We start from the raw sequence: 24,153 nt of genomic DNA on the forward strand, positions 1-24,153 counted from the left end.
CGAGGACTGTATGGGCCACAACAATCACATCCTTAAAAACCCAAATCTAATGTAAACTTCTGTAACCAGTCAAAACAAACACTGATCATGAGCAGTTGACACAATTGTCAGTAATTGGCCTGGAGAATTAATATTTCCCTCTCAACAGTTTAGGATGGGACAGCTCAAAAGACAAAGTAAACCAATCAACAGTCGTAGTGAAGAAACACAAAAATCACTAAGCAACACTAAGTCATTTGTGACCCTGGACCACAAAACCAGTCATGAGCTAGCAATAGCCAACAATACATTGTATGGGTCAAAATGATCAATTTTTATTTTATCAAAAATAAAAATCATTAGGATATTAAGTAAAGATCATGTTCCATGAAGATATTTTGTAAATTTCTGTAAATATAATCAAAAATTTATTTTTGTGAGCGGATATTAATATGCTAAGAACTTTATTTGGACAAATTTAAAGGTGATTCTCAATATTTTGATTTTTTTTCACCCTCAGATTCCAGATTTTCAAATAGTTGTATCTCGACCAAATATTAGAAAGCTTATTTATTCAGCTTTCAGATGATGTATAATCCTCAATTAAAAAAAAGAGGTCGTTCATTTAAAACAAAGGCGTAGCTTGATGACGCCTTGATTTCACGGAATCACGGGAGGTGTTGTCTTCACGTCTACAGCCGGTGGAAAAGAATCGGGATGGGACTCGGGCAGAAATCACGTTCATGGATGAGATTATTAACGTTACTGTAGTATGAAGCAGAGCAGGACCGAGTGCAGTGAGAGCAGAACTGAGGCCGCTGGAGCGATTTATAATGAATCGAGCACGACACGCGTCTCGAGAGCAGCGGAACTTTTATTATGCCGCAGTCCCTTCTTCCGGTCATTCGTATGTGGCGTAAAGCAGCGCTGTTTTATCATTAGATATATTTGTGTTGAAATTTGTTATAGCGTTCGCTCGGCAGCTGCTATGAGACGCTTGTTGCACACTGCAGTAAGCTAGATTGATATTAGGCATGGTAAAACATGGTACTCGCTGTATATCAAGAAAACGAGATTTAAAAAGACTTACTGTGTTGAGCTATATAACATGATTTGTTTTTTACTATGGTTACTACAAAATAAAACTGGAAACAGAGGGTAACGTGGGGTATGATGTCATCGATAAGCGATGCATGGACACGTCCTTGTTAAAATTGCTTATTTCTCTGTATTTAAACATTCATGTAAGTATTTGGTATAATGTAAGTACACAAGTCAACAAAATATATAACATTGTTCTAGTGGTTTTTGGATATTTTAATCCAAAAATCGTACATATTGTGCTTTTAAGAGCATAAGAAATGGGTTGGGAAATAAATATTATCCATACTTTGATCTATGATTGAATGCATAGCCGTTTTATTGGTTTATATACATCTACCACAGATATATCATCTTCGATAGATTTAAATACACTTCCACACTGTGCCATACAACATATCACTTATCTGTCACTTACCTGTAGTTTTGACAACAGCAAAAGTAAGCAATTTTCCTGTAGACAATTACCATGCCAGAAAATACTGAGTTCAAGTTATGCAAAAGATATTTTTTCATCCACAGGTATCGCTTAAAAGTTCCTAATGCTTTTGCTCTATGCCAGGATCTGCTACTGCTAGCATAAGAAACCATGAAAGACAAACAAAATTATATAAAATTAATAAAAAATAAAGTGCTAGAATTTTTTTCAGTTATCTTTTAGTCAGGAACATTTCATCTTATACAAAACAAACACACCACAGTCCAGATGTGAAGAACAAAAGTGTTTATTTTAGTGAACCATCAGGATCAGAATAAATAAAGGGTGAGCGTTTGTCTGTGTTATTCTTCTCTCTCATGCAGAGAATCATAGTGTCATTCCACAGTCCCTCCTGGAGGGTTGTTACTTCAAAGTTTAAATAATAAAATTGCCCTATTCCTCCACTGTCGTTTGGTGCCCAGCATGGGGTTGTAGTGCATTCTTTTGTAAACCTGTCTAAACAGACTTCCTCTCAGGACCGAGCGCTGCAGAACATGGCCGCTCCTTAGCTGACCATTGACAAAACACAAATACTTTATGTCCAACAAGAGGCTTTGGTCAAATGATCCCTTAAATATTCACAACTACTAACATTGAAATTATAAATAAAAAATATATATATTAATAATTCCATAAATTACTCATAAGATCATCACAGTCGGTGTGCTAATTCAAAGGTTTATCATTTCAGACCAGTAAACAAAATCATGTAGAAAGTTAACAAAAAAAAAAAATTAACACCTGCAAAAGCAAATACATTTGGTATACACAACAGATGGCAAAAGAGAACGCATAATTCCTCCACCCCCCCCCACCCCCCCCCAAACAAATGGCTTTGTGTGAGTGCCAGGCGAAGAGCATCGTCTCTCATTTGAACTTCAGGCCCCGTGTTGGCCTCCTTAATGCAGTGCAGAGAAAGTGAGGAGTCCTATGAGCGTTCCTGAAGTCAGCGGGCTGTGCAGCCAGAGGTTGGCAGGTGAAAGGTGAGAGATAAAGGTTAATTGAGGGAGGGTGACCTTTCTGTGGTCCACAGGAGTTCGATGTAGGGCCATTTGGTCTGTAGACAGCGCTTAACTGGGGTGTCGTCTGTACGTACCATGGGGTCCTCAAAACCCATGACCAAAGCGGTGCCCTCAACATAACTCACCTGGTAGAGAAAAACACAAGAGGTGAACATGCAGCACATTTACATACATACAGTCACTTCCTGACCTTCTAAATAAAACCTGGCCCGTTTCTGGGAATGCCAGTGTTTCTTTCTCTGTATGAGTCTCATTAGCGACCTGGCCTCCTGCTATGACATCAGACAGTCGATGGCTTCCATATGGAGGGCGTCATATTGCCAGGAAGGAATCTGCCCTTGACAAAGTGTCACGATAAACATGCACCCTCATTTTTCTGAACATTTTGTGTTGCTGTTATACATGTTACATGTGTTAACCAAGTGAAACCTGAAAATCCATTCACTTATATAAAGGCAGCATGTGTGTTTCAAAAGGTCTAATGGTGCCAGTATTGAGTGTGATGAGAGATCCATGGAGTCCTGATGATCTTTAAATCCAGGAATTAAGCTGTGCTGTCCGCAATCATCAACCTCCGAGACACCCCTTCACACACAGACAATCATCACTGACCAATCAACATTTTTTTTTTTTTTTTTTTTTTTTCCTCTCTCGAGCTCATTAGCATCACCTAATTCAACCCAGTCTTGGGTGAAAGCCATAAAGCTCTATGGCACTCCCTCTGGTGGCAGCCACAAACATCTCTACACCAACATTACCAGCCCATAATGCAGTGAGGCTCAGACATGCTGACAGCACAAGTCTCTCTGTCCAAGTCATTGGGAAGCACATCACACACTTGCAAGACTCCACTTGTCATTTTTCTTCTAAGTGGCCAACTAACCCCTGCTCAACCCTGTGTTTCAGCAAAAAAGTTGCTTTTGTCATCAACCATGAGCGTTCATCGGTTTTCCCAGAGTTAAGAGAACTATCCATCAAAACACACATTGATGCTCTCTGGCTACAAAAGCAAAAGTAGCCAATAGGCAGGTGAAGAAGTTGAGAGATGATCTCTTGAACTTTAAGTTTTCAGATCTGAATTTTGAGGATCTTCAAACTTCCTGAAAGCAGCTTACTATACTTCTGCTATTACTTCTATACTTTTCAAGCAGCTTATGTTACCCAACCCCATCATTCCTCATTTTATAGCCATACTCTAGGTTTTGGCAGTAGAATGCAATGGAAGGAAGGGTGACATCTTCTAGCTGACTGTAAACCATAACCAGGCGTTTCCAGGCCCAATAAAGCGCTACATCTTGTTTGAAGGCACACATTCATCATGGCTGCCAGTCAACTGTGATCGTGTGGAACAGCGGGGTTATCTATGTTAGTCAGAACATGCCTTTCATAAAACTTGTCAACACTCCGTGTATGTTTACTTGAAATAATCCAAATATTTCCACTAGCTGGACAGATTTCATGTTCTGAAGGTTTTTTGGCCTATTCACCCAAAGATAATAGTCTACTGTTGGTCAGCTTGGCTTTGTGTTCAGTTATATGTATATATTTTAAAATAAATATTTTTGTATGTTCAAACTAAAACAAATGCATGTGTGCATAATCAGTCTGACTCTATACACAAGGATTGAATAAAAGCAGTGACTGAACAAGTACCACATCAAGAACTGATTGGTGCCACACTTTAAAACATTTATTATTATTGGGTAATGATTTTAAAACACATTTCCTGGAGATTTCACTCACAATGTCTTGTTGTGCATTTCTAGTTCACAGTTTCTAGTTGAGCATAACTAGAAAACTGATCTTAAAGGCCCACTGAAGTGCCTTGGAATGCGCAGCATTATTCAATGTGTCAACGTAATTTGCGCGATGTCATGAAAATCCGTAATCCATTTTAGCGGAAATGAGAGAAAGTTTTCAGTGCTTATATCTACTAAATGCACATTTTGTCATTGTTTTGGAACACACCAGCTTATTCATAACATAACAGGCTAACATAATCATACTAAAAGCTAGAAAACTTAAATTTTGATTTTAGGGGGACTTTAAAACTCTAACAAGGAATATTCTGTGAAGCATTCATATCCTGTGGGGAAAAAAAAAAAAAAAAATTATACTCACCAAGGCTGCATTTATTTGGTCGAAAACACAGTAAAAACAGTAATATTGTGAAATATTACTACAATTTAAAAGAACATTTTCCTATTTTAATATATATATATATATATTTTTTTTTTTTTTTTTTTTAATGTAATTTATTCCTGCAAAGGCAAAGCAGTCTTCTTCAGTGTCACATGATCCTTCAGAAATCATTCTAATATGCTGATTTGGCACTCAATTTTGTGTGTTAACTGTAATAGATTTTTCAGGATTCTTTGATGAAATGTCAAAAGAACATTTTGAAATAGAAATCTTTTGTAACATTCTAAATGTCTTTACTGCCACTTTTGATCAATTTAATGCATCCTTGCTAATTAATTTCTTAAAAAAAAAAAAAAAAAAAAAATCCAGAACGCACATGTGACATGAAACAGAAGTGCTGAAGGAAGACAGAATGAGAGCAGATCCCTTTGGATGATTATATTACTTGAGCAGAAAGGAAATCTGGGCTTCAAATGCCAGTATGGTCCGTGTTACAGCCAGGAGCTCCTTACATTTTGCAAGGTGTTTGGTTCCTGAGAAAGGGCCCCTGTGAATAAACGAGTGGCACAGAGGAAACCTCAACAACAAAGGCTGCACACTTTACTGCTGCTGCTAATGCGTTTGCCAGAGTAATGAAGAGTAACGTGTGTGTCCTCAGGGGCCTGATGTGGCAATTCCTACCCATTACCCCTTAACTTCTGTCAATCTCTTTCTCACACACACGCACTTCCGCTAAGAAGCATAGGTCACACACACTCCTTGATAAATCAATGTATGAGGTGGTCGGGGTGCATCTTTCTCTATTGCTTAAAGATGGCATGTGTAAATGTCATCAGCACTCTTTATGGGGATGTGCATGGAAAATGAAAATGGTTCACAATGGTCAGAAAAGCACAGAAAAGAACTACCAGTTGCAATATAGAGGACATAAAATTTTAAAAAAGATTAGATCAAATAAAATCAAAAGTTATCGTATAAAAAAAAAAAAAAAAAAAGTTATAGAATACTTATCAATTAAATTTTAACAACTGCTAAAAATGTGAACAGCAACAAAAATAGTCCCCCTTGCTTTTTAAAAGGTAACTAAAAAATTCTAGCTGGTTTTCCTAATTTAATACTGGAGACACTGAGAACCAATGGAGAACATTCTTTAAAATATTTCCTTTTGTGTTCCACAAAAGAAAGTCTCACATGGGTTTGGAACGATACAAGTGTGAGTAAATGATGACAACTTTTAGTTTAGTTATTCCTGTAGCTATAATTGCTAAAACAAAAATATATTTAAAACTAAATAGAAATGAGACCATGAAATAAAACTGAACTGTGACTAACAAACTCACTGAAAAAACAAAACTAAAATTTAAAATCAATTTGAAAATAATATTACACTAAAATGCATTTGACCATGTGTCTTTTAAATGATGCAAATCATCTTGCCTGGTTTGACTTTGTATAAACACACATCAAGAGAAGAGAGAGCATGAGACATCAGTATATTGAAACAGTTTCAGGTCTTTGTGGCTTCAATATACTCTGCCCAGTCTCGAAAGCTGTCGACACTCACAGGAAAGACTTGGAATGGTAGTTTGGGTTTCAGGAGGCTGAGAGGACTTGATGGTGTGGGCCGTAGGACGGGGTGGCTCACAAACATCATGTCCCAGGAATCAGACAGGATAAGACTGACCCACCAGGGCTTACATGCCAGCAGGGGTAATGTGTGTTATTAAAGTGTGCATGCATGCGTGGGCATTAGAAAGCAATCGTAGTGTGTCTTACCTTCTCATTGTGGTTGGACTGCTTCAGGCCATTATAGTGATACACAGGAAATGAGTCTGGGATCACGGAATCCTGGAAAAGAGAGACGACACGTGTCAGTGCGGACATGTACATCATCGGGTCTGTGGAACATCAGCAAACAGCTCTATGTGTCCTTATACACTGTGACATATACTGTCTAGATCTGACTCCATCTATAGGACACCAGAAAAACATTTCCATGAATTAAGACAACTTAACCAAAACGTCCAATTCCAGCTCAAACACATCACAACACATGCCATAAACTCAAACCAGAGAGCTTAAAACAACGGTCCAGTGGATGGTTTTAGATGTAATGACATGCTCAATGCTGACAGCACACTGAGATACATTGCTTTAAGTCCAAAGCAATCACACCCCCCCCGTGCAGCTGCTGAATAGACTCGATTACAAACCGGTGCCAGAACTCTGCAGACCAACTCAAACTAGCAGCAAAACCCCAGCACAGAGTCTTGACAGGAGCCAAATACCTCTGTCTAGCCCCCATACCACATGCCTGCCTCACTGCCAAAACTACAACAGTGAGTCGAGTGCGTGCATGTTTTTTTTTAGTGGGCCTGAAATAGGGTTAGAGTATTTGATTTGATGGTAAATTGAGGCCTTTTTTGTATGCATCCCTAAAGCCCTAATCTATTTAACATAGAGCAGTGGAGCTGCAAGTCCATGCCAACTATAACCGTCAGCTTCTCCCTCTCTCTCTTTGAGGGGCTACATGTACATAGATTTAATCTGGGGCTGATTGTAGGTTTATTTGAACATAATGAAAAAACAGTGAGAAAAAGCAAACAACGTTGAGCAAGAGCAAAAATCAAGGAGGAGAGAAAAAAAAAAAAAAAAAGACAGCAGGATAGCCAGGATAGGAGAGTTAGCCCTGTTTCCAAAACCTAGTGAGCTGCCTTCCTGCATCCTAACCAATAAACCTTAAAAGGGACTGATTTTAAACTCCCTACATTCTGTGCACCACACAAATACTCAACTCACAGTTGATTCCAATAGAGTTTGATGTTAGCATGTTAATGGCGTATTACTCTAATATGCTCTAATAAATAAAAAAAAAGGTTAAAATATAGCTGTATATACTAGAGCTGTTAATTCATTAAACATTAAATCTTTAATTATTGAATTAATTATTATGTAATTATTGAAGCATTGAAATTAAGTATTGAACCCCCCCAAACAGGGAAGTGGGTCATTGACAAATAAAGCTTAAAAAAAAAAAAGTGTTTTTAAAAAAAATCTTTTCAAAACGGATGTAATGCATATATTTGAGTCATGAACAATGTGTTTAAACAAGTTTCAGTTGTTAAATAACATTTCAAAGCATTTAAATTCATTTTTTGACTGTTTTTATGTCAGGCTGTACAACTAGTATGTAGTTCTACCAGCTTACATGGAAAGTGTACCAACCTACCCATACTTGATATTAGCAGTTTTTTACCAGTATTTGAGAGAGATCTACAAAACCTTTTCACTCTGCCACAAGGATCAGCTGGGGTCCTCTGGATCATGCATTATCATGTATCATGTATACTATTACCTTGTCAACTCATAATAAAAGTGACATGTTTGCAGTTGTGCCACCCTGACATTCAAATTGCTGGACAAAAGTTTTTCAAATATTTCAACAGCTTTAAAACTAAGTATATATTATACTTATATTTATAAAATTTGTTTATATGAAATGTTTCAAACCTAAATTGATGCCAAGTTCAAATTTTTTAAGACACCATTTTAAATAGTTTTCTCATCCGTTCATTTGTTCGGACAGTTGCACCACCTGACATGTTGGGGGTTTAAGATAACAAAACAAAATAATAGGCCTATGTATTATTAGTATAATACATAGTAATACATAGTATATTTGTAATTACTTCTCTTGTATTCTTCAGCATATTGGATTGAAACGTTGGTTAATATTGACTAAAAAAGATAACGCAGGGAGGCCAGCGGAGGAGAGCAGAGAAGCACCACCGTGCGCAACTGATCCATGGCTGTATATCACAAACACAACATTTACTTATTTTTATTTCAAATCCAAAAGTTGTTACTGAACATGGCATGTCAGCATTGTGATTCTCTTTGTATACACTATATTTCATAGATGTCACGTTTAAACGCACTACATTTAAACGTTTTATTTATTTCATTACTTTATATTTATATAAAGTAATACTTTAGATTTATATATTATGTTGCTCACCCAAGCAGCAAAACATTTAAACGTAAGCTTTATGTTAAAATCACAAACATTTTAAATTAAAACTTAAAATAGACAAAAACAGGTGACTCTCGTCTTTTCTTTCCTTTTAAATGTTTTTACAAGCAATCCCTCAGGTCATAAAGAACTTTATTTTTCCACCTTCACGAAGAGACGAGTGCTATCGTTTATGTCTCCTTGTTCACCTAAATGCCTGGTAAGTTGTCATTTTCCTTGCTTTACCCGAGGCAAAAAAGCCATGTGTAAACTGTGTAACAGAGACTTTAAATTATATGCATCTATGGTGAAATTACTAGTTTTTTTGCGTCAATACATGTTTATTTTAATGCGAACAATGCGCTGTCGTTTTAATGCAGCACGGCAAAAATAGACTCGGTGCGGAAACGATCGCTGCACTGCTGCAGACGCACCGCTCCTGGAACGCTCTGCCGGACGCTCTAATCCGTTAATATGCGAGTCACTGGCATCGTTATTTTGGGGGTTGTGGGCTGAAAAGTTTGGGAACCCCTGCTGTAAATAACTGTGCTGTGGGCAAACGTAACCACACTAAGGACTCAGATACAGGACTGACAACTGTATACTGCTGCTGTGTGAACGTGGACCTTTTGACTGTCTGAAAGCCAAATGAGCCAATATTCACTCATTTTACATTTAATCGTTTAGCAGACGCTTTTGTCCAAAATGATTTACGAATGAGGAGAACAGTAGAAGCAGTTAAACCAACACAAGATCAACAAAATGTAAGTGCTGTGACAAGTCCCAGTAGGTCTTTCAGAATACATGTAGCAAGGTTTTTTTACTTGAAGAAGAAGAAAAAAAAAAGATAGAAGTGAAATAAATTAGAAAGTGTTAATATTAATTGGCCAAGTGTTGACGAAAAAGATGCATATTTAGACATTTCTTCAAAATGGATAAGGGAACAGCCAAGGTAAAGGTCCATGAAAATGATTTTGTGGATGGCACCACCAGACACAGTTCATTTTCAGAACGCAAGCTTCTGGAGGGTCATTTTGGTCACTGTAAACATGTTTGAACATTCAATATGAAAGAGAGACACAGGTGCGTGTAATACCTGATCAGGGAAGAACTCCAGCAGAAACTGACCCAACAGAATAATACCCAATCCCTCTGGATCCAGCTTACTCTTCATCAAATTCACACTGAGAGAGAGAGAGAGAGAGAGAGAGAGAGAGAGAGAGAGAGAGAGAGAGAGAGAGAGAGAGAGAGAGAGAGAGAGAGAGAGAGAGAGAGAGAGAGAGAGAGAGAGAGAGAGAGAGAGAAAAATGGGGGATCATGAGAGGTATAGCTTGTTGTGTGTGCGAATGTTGCATGTTTTTGGCATGTAAGGCTCACTTGCATCCTAGAACAGTGAAATGTGTTGTCTGAGGCTGTAGTCATAATGATGAATTATGTTCAGATACTAAACATATAACAGTGAGTAATGCTTGGAATCTGACAAAAACAACCTCAGTGATGTTAAAACAGGGTAGACTTTTCCTTTTAAAGTCATACAGCAAGACTGATAACATTACTAATGCTTTCCCACACAAACTCAGTAATAAGAGGATGATAAATGCTCTCTCATGCAATCAAAGGTCACTTTAACTTGCACATAAAAATTTAAATCAATAATCATTTGCCAAAATGCTAATTATGTTGTATGTAGTTTCAGAAGAGGCCAAAGCAGGGTTTAGACCTCTTCGACACTTGATTAAACTGCTTTAGACAGAACATGGTGCTGCGTAAAAACAAACACATGACCTAAACTTTATTCTGTCAATTTGACGTTCATGTAACAAAGGCTAAAGTTGTCTTTCAAGCTGTCAAAGGTTGATGTGATTTAAGGAAAGCAGGTGATTTGAAATCACTCAGATTTCACTGGGAGGCTGTTTAAGAGGTGAAGGTTTCAAAGGACTCTGGTGAGTGGCTTTAAATGGGGCTTTAGATGAAGGAAGGGACATTACTCTCCATTTCTCTTCTCTGCTCTACATGAGTCTGTTTTTTTTAGTGGCATGTGAACAAGTTGTGCAAAGAGAGGAGGCATAGGTGTTGTAATATGAACAAACCTGTTCACATCACTTTATGACACAAATGTCACGTGTGTGAATTAAGCAAAGTACAAGATGATGTGCTATATTTTGTAAATTACAGTGGCTTGTTGCTTTAAAAATGCTTACTCTACATAATAAAAATATTATATACACTACTGTTCAAAGGTTTGTGGTCAGTAGGATTTTTAAAAAATGTTGATAAAGGCTATTTCTATTTTAGTATATTTTAAAGTTTAATTTATTCCTGTAATGACAAAACTGAATTTTCAGCAGCCATTATTCCAGTCTTCAGTATAACATAATGCTTCAGAATTTATTCTAATTTGCTGATTTGGTGCTCAGGAAACATTTCTTCTTATTAGCAATGTTTAAAACAGTTGAGCTGCTGAATATATCTAATTATATTAACATTTAAACATTATTTTAAAAGGTAATGACAGTTACTATCTTGTGTATTTTAGCAATGCTAGAACAGTGTACTAACCAATCAGCACCCAGGACTGTAATGATCTGTTTTATAATCAAAAACTTCACATTCACGCACTCAAACACACACATAAACTTACTAGTCTGGCTCGGAGACGAGATCCAAGGCTTTCATGACATCTTCAAGCAGCGTGTCTGGAATGAACCCATTATCTGAAGATGAGGAGAAAGAGGAAAGAGGCAGATGGTTAGAGCTTCTGAGAGTCTTGATCACCACCCACACAGTTTGCCCGTGTCTTACGCCCAACATGAAACATGAGTTTCATCTCTCTAATCGAAGCCATGCTGCAGACCACGCACACATTTGTGCAAAACACACGCCAGACATTGGCTGATAAATAGATGGACGAGTGCTGTATGTTGTTTTTCCTCTTCTCTGGTCTCCAAGTGTCAGACAGGATGTTTGCAGAGCAGCTGGTATGCGAACTCTTTTCCGTTCACTATAAAATGAACTCTCTCCTCCAGTGGAGACTGGAGTGACTGGATTAAGAACAATAAATATCTGTACCACGGCATGAAATTAGATACAGTCAGGCGTTTTGAACAGTGCGCTAAATAGAACTTTGGCTAAAATAGTGTCTATATTGACATAAATAGGGCTGCAACTAACAATTATTTTGATAGTCGATTAATCTGTTAATTATTTTTCCGATTAATCAGATGAAAAAACAAAACAAAAACAAAAAAACCCTGACTAAAATCGCACAGCACTAAGATGCGACTAATCGATAATCAAATTCATTGTCAATCATTTTCATTATCCATAATAATTGATTTTAATCGATCAGTTGTTGGAGCCCTAGACATAAAAATGGTATTCACAAAATTTTATGGTAACACTTTATTTTACAGTGCCATAGTTACACGTTACTACATGTACTTACTATAGTAATAACAGTAATTTATGCATAATTACAAGTAACAAACCCTAACCCTAACTGTAACGCTATAGTAAGTACATGTAGATAATTAATAGTACTCAGTATTTATTTGAGTAATTACAATGTAACTACGGCACTGTAAAATAAAGTCTAACCAATTTTACTCATAATGTGATGTATTTCTGAGTGAAATAGAATATTCAGTGGGGGGGGAATGTAGTACGGTGGATTGGTTGATTCATTTTGCACTGATTAATAATGTATAATAAGATGAAGGACATTTATTAGGAAAGTAAACAAGGTTAATTTTGATTTAATGTTATTTTATCATTTTAGCATAACACCATGCTACAGAATCACACAGTCAGATGCTTGAGAAATTATGCAAGTGTTTGTCTTCATTGGACAAATGAAATGCATGGGAAAGATCTCATTTCTGTGTTTAGAGTTAGTATAAACACATCCAAAGTGTTAGTAACTGAAACTGAGATGAAATACACAGGCTCTTTCTCATCACACGCACACACGCACGCGCACACACACACACACACACACACACACACACACTGATAGTATTGTTCTTATTAACGCGAGGAACAGGAATGTTGTTTACGACGTCAAAAGGTGAAAAGATGCCAAGCAAGAACATCTAATCTTGTTCTTGATGACACTTTGAATGTGTGTTGTAAATTAGATTCTTTAAATCAAAACTTTGGAAGACGACTTGCGTTCTTACTCTGACACATTCAGTGATATATATATATACACACAGAAACCTCTTCTACATGACATGAGACAGAGCAGTGGGCGATCTCTGCTCTAGGTTCTCGTTTATTCTATCAAACACCCTCTCTAGCTATTCTCTGTCATCACCAGGAGTCTTAGGTTTAATACAACAGCAATAAATATCAGAGAAGAAGTAGGGGAGGAAAATATAACTTCAGGCAAAAGCTCTAGGGAAGAAGAGAAAAAAAAAAAACACACAAACAGGATATACAGGCAAAGACATACTGCACTACATATGACTAAGGGAGCATCAGGGGTTTATTCATAAAGCTACACTGCTGACTTTGCCATTTGAGCACGACGACTATCTTAACAGATAAATCATCACGTGAGACCATCCTCCCCAAAAATCCTCAGCAGAACTGCTCACAAACAAATCACTGCTGGTCATGAATCATATACTGTAAGACATAGTGACATTTAGTCTGCAATCATTACTAGAGAGAAAGTAATTAGCAGGTTTGTTATAAATATGGGGAAAACTACAGAAATGTGGGGACAATAATAGATAAACAAAAAATAGTTTCTGCTTGATGAGAACCTGAGAGGTTAGAACATATTTTTTAGTTTGTTTGTGAGCTATATTACTGTATCAAGAGACATATACTTTTTGAATTATGTTAATATGCCAGGATCTCTGTCAAAGATCAGTTGTATGAAATGTCTTGTTTTGTTTGTACTTCCTATGCTAAGGTTTGGCTTGTCAACTGAAGCATGTTTAAATAGTGGCAGTGAAACCGTATGTTGGTGAATGTGAGTGAATGTGCGAATGTGTCGTCTTGTCTTTATGACTGATATCTGTCCTTGTGTAAAGAGATACTGTGGGAGAGTCATCAAAAGAATGGAGGGCTTAACCTTAAACCTAAAAATGTAGCCACCGAAGTACATATCTGATCCTCAAAACACGCTCTCACTCCCTTACACTTCAACATCACTGCTCTTTTACGCCGCTGAAATAACACCTTAGCATCAGATCAAATTTGGCCTTCTCTTTTCCATTTCCTACTCTTTTCTCCCTCATCTGCAGTTACAGTAAAATATAAACAAACACAGTAAGTATTGGATCTTTGCACTGTCTAATAAGCTGCAGAGATAATAAACTTGTTCTGTGTTTTGTGGAGCTACAGCTCATCTTCCACTCAGAGAAAGACAAGTTGACTCAGCTGCTGGGGTTGAGTTGACATTTTGAGTTTTTGTAATCTTATTCTCGCTCACACACACACACACACACACACACACACACACAGAGATCAAATGCTTCCTTTTTAATAATTTTACCTTCTGGGTCAAATGTCTGGAAGACTCTTCTGGCCTGCTCTGATGGAGACTCGGGGGCAACCAAAGCCATCTCCTAGAGAGAGAAAGAAAAATATGAAATAGAAATGAGCATTATGGTATGGGTGACATTTTTGCGATGCTAAAATTAGGGTTGGGCCGATTGGACGATGGCATCGTCTATCGCCAATGCTGACAGACATCACAATGTTGACCCGGCATCGTGATTACCTCCGCCCACAAAAAACATCTTAATTAATCACACTATATCGCCCAGTGCAAGGCATGCTTTCAATTTCCGCGCAGTTACTTCAAATATTTTTTTTTCTGATTAGGTAATAATTACATAATGCATACATTCAAAACCGTTAAATGAACACAATTTAAACAGTAAAGATTTTATTGTGCAAAAAACAGCAAACAAATTACAGGCTACTGTTTTACACAAACTAAACCACCGCATCCGGACCCAGTCTTGTTTCCATCTGGACCACGAGACAGAACGGTGGCACCATTTTATTGTTTCTAGTTGAAGTGAGCAGCGCGCCAAAACAGTGGTGTGGATCACACCACAAGCAAACAAGGATCGTTTGTGGTAATGATATTTCAGCGCTATATCCTCTAGTAGTTTTGTCTAAAGCCAAACGCGCTATATTCAAGCCCTCCCAGCTCAGTGCACATTCTCTCTTTCTCTAGACATGCGCTACCTTAACAGTGCAAGTCCACTGGCGCAGAGCAGAGCAAGCGTTTTTAATTCATTCCAATGAATTAAATCCGCCCACCCCGATGTCATTGTCCATCGTGATGTTTCACTGTAGACATCGTCCAATGCCAATTTGGCAGTCTGACCCTAGCTAAAATACTATTATTCCAAGTTTAATGTGTAGAGACAACGATAAGCTGTTCATAAGTTGATTTCCGGAGTGGATGAGGGAGCGTGGAGTTCATTTGGCCTGAGTGTGACCATTCACACAATCTCTTTGAAGAACAGGGAGACATGAACCGATGATACAGTGTGCATTAAGGGCCCTTGCTGAAATATAACAGTAAAAATGTTTACATTTACAACTGTACTTGCGTAATTTTGTTTGTGTGTGCATTTGCGAAGAGACTGAGTCTGTGATTAAGTTTTGGGTGTGTGTATATGATCTAGAGATAAACTCATAAATGACAAAACTGCCCTTCCATCAAGCAATCTTACAGATCTTTTAATGAAAACAATCTTCTATCTCTCTCCCACATTTCGCTGATTAATAGAAAACAAACCAAGATCCATGTGTGTTTGTTCATGTTTGAGTTACAGCGGGATCACTGCCCCATTAATGTGTGTTGCCTGAGGGACTTGGGACAACAAAACACATCTGTGTGTGTGTGTAAAAACGACTCAAGCTGGAATATGCAAAGTCAGCATGCACAGCTGAATCACGTAGAGCTAAAACAGTTCATAGAGTTTTCCATCTGTACATTCCAATAACGTTCAGTGTCGTTTAGCCTCATATAGGAATCAAGATTCGTAATTAGACAGCATTTTTAGGAATCATAGATGCATTTGAACATTCATTATGATGTAAGTATGCAATATCATGCCCTCCAAAGTATCAACAAAATATCCCCACCTACTTAAAAAATGTACTATTTCAATCTTAGTTTCGTTAACCACTAAGTAACCAGAAATTTTCAAATCTGTGCCATTTCAGTTAGGATGGTGACTAAGAAGGTAGTTGCCTATCTAGTAATGCAAACTTAATCTGACCGCTGTTTTGAACACATTCACTCTCGTCATCTGTCTTTCACTCACACACTTTCTGATTCCCATTATTAGATGGGAAGGCATGGGATTATGGGGTTAACTAGTTCTCATGCTGACTGAACAAGGTCAAGTTATCAAAACTCTGCGTGGGAATTCATCAATACTCTCTGAATGCTGTTTAAATGAGTCTGCATGTTCTGAGTAAATGAGAGGCACAGTTGTCAACAAATTTAAAAAAAAAAAAAAAAAAAAAAATGCAATGTTTTGTTTTAAACAAACTGTTGTATTTTCATCTGATTACATTTTAGTTTTGATTAAACTGTTAAAGTTTAACAAATTCATTTGTTTAACAGTTTTGATGACAAATTTGTACTAAATCATAAAAACGCAGAATCCAGAAAAACCCAAACAGAATTTTGAAAATAAAAACAACATGGAATTTGGGAAAGTGTCCTATTATTGATTAAATTTAAATAAATAAATAATATGTTTAATAAATTCAATTAATTACACGTTTTTAATTAATATTTTACTAAACCATTAAATCAAGAAAAATTAAAATTGAAAACAGAATTTTGGAAAAAATTAAATGGAATGGGGCAGCTTTACAGTTTGGGCAAAGTACATGAATGATGCCTCATATCATGTGGCTTGTTGAGAGATGAGCTATTACTGATATGATCAGAAATAAAATTTTTGCCTGTTGGACCAAGAATACCTTGGCATGCCTTAGCAATCACCCACAACACCTTAGCATCAAGTTTTGCACAGGCAAGAACCGCTCAGAGTTTGTTTGTTTTTTTATTAAAAAAAAACTCTAACAGTCTAGTAAAATATGAAGTGTTTTACTGCAATCAAATAGAACAAACATTAGCAATGAACATACAAACACGGTCATGGAAGAGTGGACATAAACACAGGCTGTGTACTTTCACAGTATGCTTTCAGTGCAACACTCACAAATATCTCCTCTTATTTCACAGAGTAAATATACAGCTCAGTCACACCAAGACAGAGGGACAGCAACAGAGGAGATAAAACGCTAAAGAAAAAGAAGGTACAAAGGACTGAGAAAGTAGATGACAAGGAGAAGGTGCAGCTGGATACTGTTTGCTTTAACATACTACAATCTGAGCTAGTACTCCACACTGACAAACCGGACACCTTTCCGGTCGAATGGCAGGTTGTCAAAATGAAATTAAACTTTCAGAGCCCTTGCCTGAGGCCATGTGGAGTTATAAACCCTCATTCCTCAAGTAATGAAAAAGATGTGTTAGTCTTTACTTATAACAGTAGCAAATAGCTCAGCAGTGGTGAAAGACAGAGAAAAATGGATGAGTACTTAATACAAGTGAGAAGTTACAATAGGTAGTGGATGGGGAGACATCTGCAATGAACTCTTAAGAGTTTAATTGCACCATAAATATGGGTAAAACAATCTGACAAACTCAAAAGATTTCACCCAAAGATCTAAACCCTTTAAAAATTTTTAAACCTGCATAACTTTCTTCTGTTGAACACAAAGTGAGAAAAACGGCCAAAAAAACACTATTAGGGGCTGTTCACACAGAGCGTTTTTGCATTTCACTGCACTGCTTTTCCATTGTTTTCCTATGTAAACATGCGCCAGAAGGACGCCATCTTGCACCATCTCGCACATGACAAGGCATTTTAAAAACATGGTGCTCAAGTTAAAAGTTTCAAAATGTGTCTAGAAACAGTGCAATTTTCCACTCCAGTATTCGTGTCTCAATCCCTAAACGACTCTAAAAACCATCAATGATAGTAGTCAATATGACTTCAAGTCTTCTGAAGCCATATGGTAGATATGAGTGGAACAGACCAAAACTTCAGTCAAATAGGTTGGAATCAAGACTAATTTAAGTTTATCTTTAATGGTGTTTTTATTTTTATTTTATTTTTAACATTTTTTTTGCAGCCTCGTTGTAGGCCAATAAGTCGAAGAGAAGTCGCGAGTCCATTTTTTATTTTTTTTTTTTTTTGGCGATATAAGTACGACTTGAGTCCAAATCTCACACTCAAGTTTCCATCTCTGGTATAATGTCCTTTTTACTTGGATGTGAAAGCAATTCTTTTAGCGAATGCTGTAAATTATATGGGAAACCTTGTAACTTTGTACTGTACTTTACAAAAATATTGATTTTAAAAACCTCGCAGTTCAATTGCTATTTGTTTAACTGGTCAAATCTACTCTGTGCATTTCCTGTGTAAAACTGTTCTTATAAATCATTTTTAAATGTATTTTTATATCATTGAAAGTAATGATAACTTGATGCTGATTCAGTAACTGCATAACAAAGATACAGTAAGCCAGTCATTGTGGAGAATGCCAATGAAGCAAAATGTTTTGTTGGTCAAATCACAACATGCTTGCAAATACCATACTTATTTTGTGTGTGTGTGTGCACTGACATCAAGTATATCTGTCATGACACGTATTTGTACACATAAACCCTTCACCTCACCTTTCTCGCACACAAACACGCACTGTGGCTCCATGCTAATAGCGAATGAGTGCATGTCTTGTTATAAAGTCTGACCCCTGGTGACAAAAACAACATGCTGTTCCGCTGATGTTTACACTGTGGCTTCACAACAACGCAACCAGGCCTGTAATCAACCCTGCTGAGTCAGCGTCCCTCCATCTCTTGCACACACACACTCTAATAGAGGGGAATTACAGAGCAGCAAGTTGGGTAAAGACTTCAGCTCGAGGCAGGATGGTTCTGCACGATGAGTGATCTGACCCAGATGGACCCGTGGAGCCACACTGAAGTGGGATGCTCCACACAGACCTGCTATTCTGGATGGCTTTGGGTTTCAGGGACACAAAGAAAATAAAGCCTCATGTATTGACTAAATAGGCAAAAAAAAAAAAAGACTGAAATACTGAATGCTAAAACGAGGTTAACACGGTCTTAAATTACACATAGTAAAGTAGCACTGTCAAGTTATATAGGTGTTTTTGGCCAAATGCCTTGAGCATTTCTGTCAGGGCATCGGTAATATTCCCAATCGTGCTCTGTGCACTTAGATACGGTGATATTATATATGCCTGTTTATAAACAGGCTCAGCGAGCATAATTAATCAACATATCTGTGAGGCAGAGTCTCATATAAAGAATCCTGAGTCTGGCTTTCATTATTTTCTTGAGACCCAAATACATGCACACACACTTTGGAGAAGGCAACAGTCAGAGGCCATAGATGGAGATCAGAAAGGCGGCTCTCACACAAGTGCAAGAAAAGCCAATAGATGCAGATGACTGAGCTTCAGAAATATCCATGAGACTGCACACGAATCTCATGAATGCACACACAGAATCACTTTAAGATTGTATATGGGCAGTGTTTTCTTTGCAAATGTGAAGGATGAAGTACTTTGCTTATACAACCCAGCAAGCTGAAGAGAAATAAAGTCAAAAAATGATAACGACAGAGAGAGAAAGAGAGAGAGAGACCTTAACCTCAACTCTAAGAAAGTCATATGATTAAATAAAGTATCAAATCTGTGATAAAGTAAGTCATATGTAGATGAGGGATAAGAGAACATGTCGATAATGTGCTCAAATCTGTTTTTAGAAAGTTTAGAGTAAAAACTGTCTGTTTAACCTTAAAAGGTGATGTGAGATTTTACATTAGACTGAACTTGAGTATTTTTACACTCCTGTCATCCACACAAACCCCAGGGCAGTCTGATTCATTCCAGCTCTAGCAAGGTAAAAATCCTGAGGTTAAATTCAGATTTAAGATGATTCCATCTGGCCCTCAAATTCATTTTGCAATTTAACTATAGTAGGAACTAAAGCGGAGTTCATGTCAACACTGATCATTCATTTTCACATCAGAGTGCGCTATTTTAGGTGCCTTGAGTTGAGCATAGTTCAAGTTCAAGTTTATCCAAATGAGTAGCAACACAAAGAAACAACTACCAATTGGATTGTAGACAGTGATGCTCACCTCACCATGTCCTAACGGGACAAGACAATTGCTAGTTGTTGGTATCATGACTTCTAAAAATCAAAGAATCAAAAACGTATAGCATAATTACTATACTCCCATGTATAATCCCATTTATAAAACGGTTAGTTCCTGTCCTTGATTCTGATTGGTCAATAGCTGTGTTTTATTCACGATAAAACACGGCTATGACCACTTCACCCAACGGTTCTGTGTATCACTACACAACACCCTTAGCAACCACTCTTTGCAACGTAAACTGTATGTTCTCAATTGTTATTGTTCATTGAAGCTTACTGTATTATATAGAAGAGTACTGTGACAAAGAGTTCAATTGAGCGAGTTTATTACCTGCATTCAGTCCTATGTTCATAATAAAAAAATCTGTTTAAAGATTCGCGTCATGCCTAACAACGCCCTTCAGCCGTGACTTATTCACGATACAGCACAGCCTCTCGTACCTTATTTATTAAAATCTCATGAGTAAGCAATAAGTAGCTAAGAGAAAATTGCTTTCATATGCAAGTAATAAAGACATACACTACCCTTCAAAATTTAGGGTCAGTAAATTTCTCTTCTTTTTTATTTAGCAAGGACGCATTAAATTGATCAAAAGCAACAGTAAAGACTTTTACATTGTTACAAAAAAGTGAAGTGAAAGTGACGTGTAGCCAAGTATGGTGTCCCATACTTGCAATTTGTGCTCTGCATTTCACCTATCCTGTGTGTAGCAGTGAGTATTGAACACACACCGTGAACACACACTTGGAGTAGTGGGCGGCCATTTTTGCTGCAGTGCTCGGGGAGTGATTGAAGGGAGTGGAAGAGTGGAAGGGAGTGATGTTCATTTCCTGCCGGGACTGAGACTCGAACCCGTGATGTTTGGGTTACAAGTCCGACTCTCTAACCATTAGGCCACAACTGCCCCCATAAAAATCAGCATATTAGAAATATTTCTGAAAGATCATGTGACAGCAACAGACAGTTGACTAGCAACCAACAGTAGAGCAACTTAGTGACCTGTTGCAATTTAAATCAGTGTGAATGCCCCTTCAGACAACACAAACCTAATTCCGAATTGGCCATGTTTTGTAAAAGACTCCCTGTTGTCACTGAAACTTTCAACCAAATGAGATTAGCCTTGAAGGAAAGATTGGCATCTCTGAAAGAGTCTGGGTCAGATGCAAAGGTTCATGCGTTTTAAGGTGAAAATCCATTCATGGAGGTCTTCTCACCAGTCGAACTACGAACAACAAGAACAGTGTTTAACCAACATCAAAGCAGTGCCAACAATTACACTGTTACATTAGCCACATTACCACTTACTGCTACCAGACCACTGTAACTCAAACTACAGGTAAGATCTGCTCTGAAGTTCTCCACTACACAGAAATGTCACCAGCATCAGACAGCAGCGGTTTAGACACCCGATATGTCAGAGCTGGCTGGGTCGGAGACTAGAATATCACATCCACTCTTTACTCCCTCTGGCGTCTCCCTCTTGAAGTCAAGGTCTGTCCGTTTCTACATTTAACACTATCTGCCCATCTCCTTGTCGTTCTCTCATTGTGTCCATGTCTTTTGTTGGTGAAGTATTCCCTATACAGGCGTCAGTGTTAGTGAGAGGCTGCTAAAGAGGCCATTGTTGTGGGTTAAGAGGGGATGTGAGGCCCTGCATGTATTACGAGCCCCTTGGGTACAAAATAGTGTGTGTATGTTTGGCTATACAGCCATGTAGAGCCTTGATAGAGATTAGAACCAAGACAAGACAGATGATGGCATATGCATGATTGTAAAGGCCTGTTCACACCAAAGACAACCATAATGATAACTGTAAAGTTTTAATAATCATTTTAATTCTATGAGAACAACAAAGTCAACACCACAATTACAATGACTAAAGACGCAGATGAACGATATTGTTGGAATCACTTTCAGAATGACTTCCAATCAGAATCCACACGACTTTAGATTGAGTGTTTAGAGCGGCAGTTGACATAAATAATAAACAGAAAATTGCCATCTGCTGGTGTGGACGCCAATTTAGGTACTGTTATAGTTATTCTTGGTGTGAACGGGCCTTTAGAGGTTGTATTTAATTCCCATATAATTGCGTGTGTTTCTATGTGTGCGTAAGTGCGGTACTACAAAGCTGAAGCATGTGTAATAGATCAGATCTCACTAAAGGAATGATTAATGATATGTCAAGCAGCACAATGCCTGAGAGAGACAACTGTCTGATGAAACTGGAAACACACACAGTGTCTGATGAGACGGGAATCTATTAAGCTATATTATTTTCCTTCCTTTCTATTCTGTTCTTTTACACATGTTAATGTATATCCCACAGTGCCATCCTTTCATGGAGGACATGTAAGAATGTGATGATCGAAGTCTTTCAGGCTGACAGAAATCAGAGCCTGTGCTGGTTTCGGCTCACATTCACTGTTGCGCTAATGCTGTGAGAACACGGTGGTCCTGCGTGGCGGTACAAAAGATCGAGAGCTTGTTGCGGTAGCAGAGCAGGGCTCTACAGAAGCATGACTGCTGCAGTGAGGTGAGCTCCTGTGGGACTCACAAAAATAAAAGCGTGTGTTTGTGTTTGGGGGCATGGAGTCAGTAAATTAGCAGAAGATGACAGAGCACTGGGGTGCACCAGACGACTTTACCAGCATTGCAGGGTTTTTTTCCCCCCCTCTCAAAAAGCTTTGTTCCAAAACTTAGTGAGCTGACTCTCTATTGCCTACACTGGCAGTTGCCTTCTAAGGCAACATCCTAACTGTCATTGAACCTTATAAGTGAGCAGTTTAAAATGCTCCACATTGATTTTAATAGTTTGATGATAGCAATGTTGCTAAGTTACATATAAAAGGTAAAACTACCTATTCCAACTTCACTTTACAGCACTACTTTTATCAATATTTTAGCCTGAAATGTTAATGTTAACCCAAATTGAAAGTCTCAGCATAGTAGAACTGTAACATTTGTAAAAAAGCAATTAATTAACCAGTTTTCACAAAATATATGTACAAAAAATAAACAGTAGCTGACACTGACACAATTTTTAACAACGGGAGGGGGGAGAATGCATAATAACCATCATATTAACGCAAGCAGTTTTTCATTGTCTCAGTGATACAATATATATTTTTTTTAATTAAGCAGTATTAAAATTATTACATTGCATTTAAAATATGCTTTGATATGAATATTTATTACAGTATTTAAATGGTGACATTTCTTAACTTTTCATGACTGCATCCTTACGGTTGCAAATACATTTGTGTGTCAAAACTTTCACTAAGTGTATTTATAAAAAAAAAAAAAAAAAAAAACCTAAATATTATAATTTTGCAATGTTTTTCCAAATTATGCAATGCAATTTTTTCCAAAACGATATGGTTCCTATAATTAATGGTCTACTAAAGGCATGTAAAGGGTGAAAAAAATGAATACATCGTGAATATAAGTCTCTGAGGATTTTAATAATCATTCATTATACATTTATTAAAAAGACATACTTTTTGAATAAAAATTAAATAATTTAAAGGAATTACAAATATTTATAATCAACATTTTTTGCTTTGCCTGCCAGCTTGCCTTTATTTATTTATTTTTATTTTTTTTATACCAAGCTCATCTGAGTCTGCATTATGAGATTGCCTTCTCTGTTAAGGATAAATGAAACCTTCGTGTCAATCTTTGTGAGCATACACATGATGCCTCAAAATACTTTCTCCATAGGTAGCTCATGTTTTGGAACAGAGCCATGAACTTCCCCAACTTTGTAGCGCCATCATTTACAAAGTCTTTTGCTCCAAGCAGGGGGCCGAATTGGAAACTGGACGAAAACAACTTTGTGAGCTAAGGGCCGGTTGTAGTGGTTTGTGGGTATAAGAAGGGATCAGGCCCCTGAAGGGTGGACAGGAAGGAGAGGAGGACCAAGGGATCAGTAAAGAGATGAGGATGTTAACCTCATCAGAGCTGAGACAGAAAATGGTCTGATGAGTGGAACAAGGAAGGAAGGGACAAGAAGAAGGTTAACATCCCATACTTAGATACAAAAGACCTCAAGAGAGACAGAGCAGGATGTAAGGAAATAAGGGATGTGAAGCTCATCACCTCAAATCAAAGAAGAGAGCTTGAAAGCAGGTTTAAGAGGAGAGGTAAAAGTGAAAGTGTTCA

General features: G+C 37.5%; 1 protein-coding gene across 1 annotated transcript in view; it reads right to left on the reverse strand.

The window, feature by feature from the left end:
- Window positions 1–1,789: 1,789 nt before the first annotated feature.
- Window positions 1,790–24,153, reverse strand: part of mindy3 (MINDY lysine 48 deubiquitinase 3) — a 37,559-nt gene continuing 15,195 nt past the window's right edge. The window contains exons 11-15 of the mRNA XM_051866128.1: window positions 14,241–14,313; window positions 11,376–11,448; window positions 9,831–9,918; window positions 6,499–6,570; window positions 1,790–2,705 (exon numbers count right to left, since the gene is read on the reverse strand). Of these exons, the coding sequence (XP_051722088.1) occupies window positions 2,556–2,705; window positions 6,499–6,570; window positions 9,831–9,918; window positions 11,376–11,448; window positions 14,241–14,313 (456 nt within the window). The 3' untranslated portion in view covers window positions 1,790–2,555. The remainder of the gene's footprint in view (window positions 2,706–6,498; window positions 6,571–9,830; window positions 9,919–11,375; window positions 11,449–14,240; window positions 14,314–24,153) is intronic.

This window comes from Ctenopharyngodon idella, chromosome 16, assembly GCF_019924925.1.
Source record: "Ctenopharyngodon idella isolate HZGC_01 chromosome 16, HZGC01, whole genome shotgun sequence".
Taxonomy (NCBI): domain Eukaryota; kingdom Metazoa; phylum Chordata; class Actinopteri; order Cypriniformes; family Xenocyprididae; genus Ctenopharyngodon; species Ctenopharyngodon idella.